At 42.6% G+C, this 6,255-nt stretch overlaps 1 protein-coding gene across 1 annotated transcript in view; it reads right to left on the reverse strand.

Moving 5' to 3' along the window:
• The window catches only part of TES (testin LIM domain protein), a 48,028-nt gene extending 43,401 nt beyond the window's left edge, over positions 1–4,627 (reverse strand). Inside the window, exon 1 of the mRNA XM_007450787.1 lies at positions 4,422–4,627. Coding sequence (XP_007450849.1) covers positions 4,422–4,448 — 27 coding nt within the window. The 5' untranslated portion in view covers positions 4,449–4,627. The remainder of the gene's footprint in view (positions 1–4,421) is intronic.
• Between the last annotated feature and the right edge of the window lie 1,628 nt (positions 4,628–6,255).

Consider the following 6,255-nt stretch of genomic DNA (forward strand, 5'->3'; position numbering starts at 1 on the left):
GTTCAGGATCACAGTTAGGTTCTGCCAGTTTCAGATTAATGTATCTAAGCCTTAGTTTCTTTATCCTTAAAGTAAGGCTAAGATCTACTTCATAAATTGCTTTGAACAGCAAACAAAATAACTATACAAGTATAAATAGGATATGAATTTCACTCTCAAGAACCTTGCAATCTAGGTAAGAAGAAGACTATAATCTAGAGGGAGAAAGTGATGAATGTCCTAAGAGTTATGATGACATACTTTGGGAATACAGAAGAAAGAGATTTTCCATCCAGATAGGAACAAGAAGAAAGATCACCTGGAGGGTGATGTGTGGTGTGGGTAGGGTAAGGAGTGTGTCTTGAAAGATGAGTAGTATTTAGTATTGAAGGTGAGCAAGCCAAGTCAAGGAGAGAGGTGATGGTACACAGCTAACAGCCAGCAGAGACATAAATCACTAATTCTACTTCATAGGATAAAATTAAGGAAAAAAATCAATAGAAAACCTACTACAGTTCTATTCAAACCAATATTCAGAGCAAGTTAGAGAAAGTGACTTTTCATATCCAATTAATGTAATGACTGATATTATGGGTTGGAAGAGATAAAAGCCCCGCTGAGGACCACTTTATTCTATACTTGTTCTGAGAGAGTAACTGCCTCTAAGGTAAAGCCCTGGAAGTACGCTGCCCTCCCATTACCCCAAGCCTTACCAATGATTCTCGCAGAAAGAATGGCTTCAAGTAGAGAATTCAACTGTAGATTTCTGCCTCCAGGTCACCATTTACTTGCCTTTTCCATTCAATCAGGGGCCACTTAAGAGAAAAGGCTCATTCTAATTTCTAATGGAAACAATCTTTGTGGTTCAGTACTCTTTCCAAGTGCAATCACTTGGTTTCACTTTGTTTTTTTGGCAAATGACAGAAGCTTTCAAAACATGTTTGGATGCTGAGAAAGGGGGTTTTTAGTGACTTGTAATCTTTAAAGTACATCTCATCTTTTTAAAATTAAATTAAAGAAACAAAGAGTCCTAAGAAAAAAAAATGCAAGACATCAGGAAGGATCAAAAGATGGAGGTTAGAATGGAGGCAAACAATGAATAAGGTGTAAAATTTAAAGCTCTGCAGCAATTCCAGGCAGCATAAGGGAAGTTACTAGAGTTCTCTTTCTCTCTGGTATGTTTTTAAAGGGAAAAAAAGTGATTCTCATGGAAGAGTAACACAGAAAGGAAAGAAGAAAACATCTGGCTGTGGGCCATGATTTACCATTCACCACCAAAATGAGACTCTCTTTCTGCTTCTCAAAGTCCATTGCCTTTTCCAAGCAGACATAGGCTCTACTTACACGAAGTCAATCATAATGAAGAGATCTAGACAAATAACTCAGAAGACAGGGCCAATACGTAAAAGTCAAATTCTACTCTAAAATATTGAAACAAAAACTCTGTATAACCAAACTAGCTCTCACATCCTAGCAACAGCTCGCTTACCTCAAACAAAACAAAATATAGTAAAATATAATTATAAAAATTCCTTGCCTTTGTGACTGTGTGTTTTAACTGGTAATGAATCCAAATTTATGCCAATGATATGGACACCCAAGTTCTCATTTTATAAACAAAGAATCTTATAATAGTATCATCCACCTAGGTGGCTGTGAAATAAAGACAACCCTTTTTAATTCTTTTTACACAAAATGTTAATGGGAAAGGAAAGTAACATTTATCATTTGCCTGGAGAAAATTTCTTATGAAAACAACAGTACAAGGGTTTTAGAAGGAAAAAATGCCATGTATCTTAAACCAGAAGTCAAATTTAGTTTTACTTAAATGGTTATGTCTTTGTTCCAACTTCCAACCACGCTTTTTAAAAGGTACATTCAAACTATTAGTTTTCTTGTATACCCAAGTCAAAAAGAAGGGAGACCTGAAAACTATCTAGGTACCAAAATAGGGTAAGAAGGCTCTGATCATAGATCAGAGATGATCTTGTAATGTTTCCTTCTTCTGGTGTCTTAGAAAGCAATTTCTAAAGGGAATGCAAGTTTCTTTTTGAGATTATGAAATGTGTTCCTGGGACCTCTAAATTCTTTGTGCTGGGAAACACTTTGTTGAATTCACAGAACATTAAGTCTGTCAAGGGTCCTGCACAGACACAGAGGGTATGGTTGGCAGTCAAATTGGACACCTTTGGGATCTTTTAGTACTTTCCAATTTACTAGTTAAGGACTCTGTCCTGAGAATCACCAGTGATGACAAAGTAGTGAAACAAGGACTTGTTACAGTCATGGTATTGTCTGTAAAAGCTTTAAATTTATGGAATCCTTTTTCTTGAGGGTGGGGGAAGGGGAGAAGGAGGATTAGAGAGAAGGATAAGATTCTTGGTTGAAAAGATAACCTTTTAAAGTAAAGGGGAGATGGAGGAGAAAAATTACACCATATATCAAGAGCATTACTTATTATAATCCACATTCTAAAACTAAGTAAATTGTTTATAAATAATGTCTGGAGTTTTCCCTTCCTAGCACATGTAATTCTTAACCGTACTTACTCCCTCAGAATTACTTGTTCTTTGTCTCAAATAATTTCAAAATCACTTTCGGATGTTGATTTTTTTTTTTCTTATAAGTAGATGTTATTTTTCAGAGCAGTTTTAGGTTCTCAGCAAAATTTAGCAGAAGGGACAGCATTCCCATGTATCTCCCTACTCCCTTTCGAAGCTTCCTCCAGTGTCAATATCCCACATCCGAGTGGTACATTTGTTACAAATGATGAACCTACACTGGCCCATCATCATCCCCCAACCTCCATAGTTTATTTTAGGGTCCACTTTTGGTGTTGTTCATTCTATGGGTTTTGAAAAATATATAATGACATGTAACCACCATTATAGTAGCATACAGAATAGTTTCACTGCCCTAAAAAAATCCTCTGTGCTTCACGCATTCATTCCTCCCCTCCCAAAGGATGCTGACATTTAAAAAGTAATTTTTGAAGCAATACACGTTTAAGCATAAACAAGACCTCCCAAATTTTTGACAAGTTCTAAATTACCCATTCTTTCCCACTTGAAAAACAAAATAAGAAGTGTTCATCAACAGAAGACTGATAAAGCGGCAAACAAAATGCTTTCCTAGTAGCAAGTAAAATTAACAAAAAATTTTAGTGTCATCTAAAAGCAAAGAAAATAAGAAACCAAACTGGAAGAGAACAGAATGCAATCAGGACTCTCAGAATTTACACTATGTTTTCCCGTCCTTGGATTCCGTTTTGAGTGCCGGTTCTAGCCATAAGGGGCAAACTTTTTTTTCTCACCGCAGGTTTTCATTTTCAACAGCCTCCTGACCTACTATTTTGCACTTTGCATACATTTTCAAAAATCCAGTTCTGGGCATGAAACAGAATTAATGCTCAGGTCAGGAACTTTGTCTTTAGAAGATGAAATAATGGCAACGTTGGCAACCCACAGTGGGCAAGAGAAGAAAATTAGGTTCTATTTTCTCCCCTTTTTCTCTCTGCAAAACTTCCTTCCTTATTTGATAAGGAGCAGCTAGCTTAAATTTACCACAAAGTAAATATGAGCAATTCCCTGGAATGAGACCTTTCACACAGAACTTTACACTGGAATGTGACATCAGCATTCCTTGTGAGACACAGTGTGGTCCCCACCCCTTTCTCCCAAGAAACGTAAGGCTCCCCAAATCAGGGAGCGGCTCAGGTAGGGCCGTGGGTACTGACGCCCGGAGGGCAGCCAGGCAGGAAACGTCACCTGGAGCTAAACCACTGGTGACAATAGTCCTTTGGGGATAGCTGCCAAACAGGGAGAACATTTCTTTGGAAGAGGGAGGCAGTGCTTTGGAAGTCAAGTAATGAATAACCAAAGAAATAAGAAAAAATAAAAAACATCATCACCTTTCACGTTATCACCAGCCGCGGGTGCGAAGGAAGCGCATTCAATCAACGCTCACTCTAGAGAGCCTCGGACAGCCGAGCTGGGAAGGGGAGGAGGTCTGAGCTGTCAAAGTCACATCAGTGACCCCAAACCACAAAGGCTTAAAAAAGTTGAACTTACTGAGGCAGGAAGAAGTAGTGTCACAGCCTCGCCTTAACGCGCCCTAACCTCATCCTTTTCTTTTAGGGAGGCACAGGCGCAGCTGAAACATCTTAAGGAAAGTTTCGAACACTTCCAACCGTTGGACGTGGTTAGACGGGGAGAAATGTCCCATGCCACCCTCGCGCGCGCGCGCACGACTCTCTGTCGCTCCCAGGTTTCAGGAGTTTGCGAGGCCGCCAGGGATCCCCTCTACCGGGAGGGTCGGGTACCTGGGCTCCGGGTTCCGGAGACCCAGAGCTGGCTCGCGCCCGGTGGCCCGTGCGCCCCACCCGCCGGGCAGCGCCCCGCGCAGGTGAAGCGGCCGCTGCCCCGCTGCCCGCGCCGCCCTACCTTCTTTACTTTGGCCTCCAAGTCCATATCTGTGTGTCAGAGGGGTTCCTCCTGCTGTCCGGGATCTAACACCCAGGCTCGCCTGGCCTCCGGCACTGCTGCAGGTACTACGGGAGAGCTGCTGGGTCTCCGGCGCCGCTGCCGCAGCCACTCGCCCGGCGCCGTCAAACTTCCGCCGCCCAGTCCGCTACAGACGGCCTGAGGCGGGGACCGGGAACAAAGAGGCCCAGGCAGCCAATGGCAGCCTGGCCCCGCCAGGCAGCCGCCAATCACCGAGCGCCGCACGCACCTTCGCGGCCGGAGCGCCGCGAAGGCAAGGTGAGGGGCGGGGCCCCGTCCGGGGCGGCGCCCTGCAGAGCTCAATTCAGTATCCCTGACCTGGTGTCTGAGGCTGCCCTGGCCTTCAGCCGACCTGCTGGTAAAGAATTGGAACCCAGCCTACCTCCAACTGAAGAAGAACCCTTCCATTCAGTAAGCTTGTACCTGTTTTTGCTTGGGACCTTGGATATGTGTCCGGCGGAGTATTATACCACTACTAGCTTCTTGGTTTCTTTTCCTAGCAAAGAAATCGTGGAGGTTGTTAGGGGTCCTTGTGATGGGTGTTGCACCCTAATTTCACTATTAAGTTGTGGAGATGGCCTTTTCTTAAATGCTTTTCTCCAAGTCCCAAGCACTGACTGGGGATCTCCTCTCACAGCCTTAATGTCAATGAAGATGGTTATGTGTTTTCTGAGCACTTGTTAGTTCAAAGATGAGGATGATGTGAACCACTTCAGAGACAGGTTATGTCATTCCTTTGGAAGTAGAGGTTTGCCCTTTGTCCTTGTTGTGTGAAATGGTGTGAGGGTGCTCATGTGCCTCACGTTTTGATGAAGCAGTTTCATAGACATAAGCAGCACTGAAGCACTAGAGCTGGATACAAATCATGGCCTCATTCAGGAGCAGTTGCAATGAATATACCATTAGCTTGGTGGATCTGAAAGGGATCCTAAGGATTATTGAGTCAAGCTTTCTCATTTTGCAGAGAACTGAGAACCCCAGAGGTATAGGGACCTGCCCAATTTCATAGTCTCCAGGGGTCAGAGCTAGTGCTCATGAGTCTTTAAGCAATGTCTCCAGCATGTTTGGGACAGCAAACACAGAATTTTGACTAATTAAAAGAGAAGAATCCTTTTTTTTTTTCCCAGTTCATGGTAATGACAGAAAATTATAATGGTCAGATAGCAGGTGACCTCTTAATCTGGCATCTAAATTTAAAAAGGACAAAGTCCCAAATCATGTAGATATTTAGGTCCAGATTTCTCTCCCCCTTACCTCTGGAAATTTGGTAACTGAAAACACCCCAAATTCATTTTAGCTAACACTTTTAACCCTTTGCTTTCTTGGCTATTTATTAATGTTGTTCAACATGAAACCAAGCAAGACCCTGCAGGACCTTCCCAGGGACAGACCCCTGGTGTCCTCTGCTCCTTGTCTGTAGAATAGCTTTAGCCACCTAGGCCTTTCCCAAGTTCCAAAGAGCAGATTTAAACAGAGAACTGAGAAAATGCAGAAACAAAGGAAAACAGTCAAGCAAGGCTAAATAATAATAGTTTAACCATAAAATAAAGTCAAGGACCTTTAGTTCCTCCTTAAGGGCTATAGATAATATCCTGAACCATATCCTTGAGTTGATTTTGCAGAAAGCAGACCTTCTCCCCCAAGATGAAAACTGCTGACCACCAGCATGTAGACCCCAGACCAGTTGGAATGAATGAATCTTCAGGGATTCCTGAAACAGCACCCTGTTAATTCACCATTGACCAATCAGAGAATTGTGCACAAGCTGGTCAGG

This window comes from Lipotes vexillifer, unplaced genomic scaffold (genome assembly GCF_000442215.2).
Source record: "Lipotes vexillifer unplaced genomic scaffold, Lipotes_vexillifer_v1.1 scaffold314, whole genome shotgun sequence".
NCBI lineage: Eukaryota > Metazoa > Chordata > Mammalia > Artiodactyla > Lipotidae > Lipotes > Lipotes vexillifer.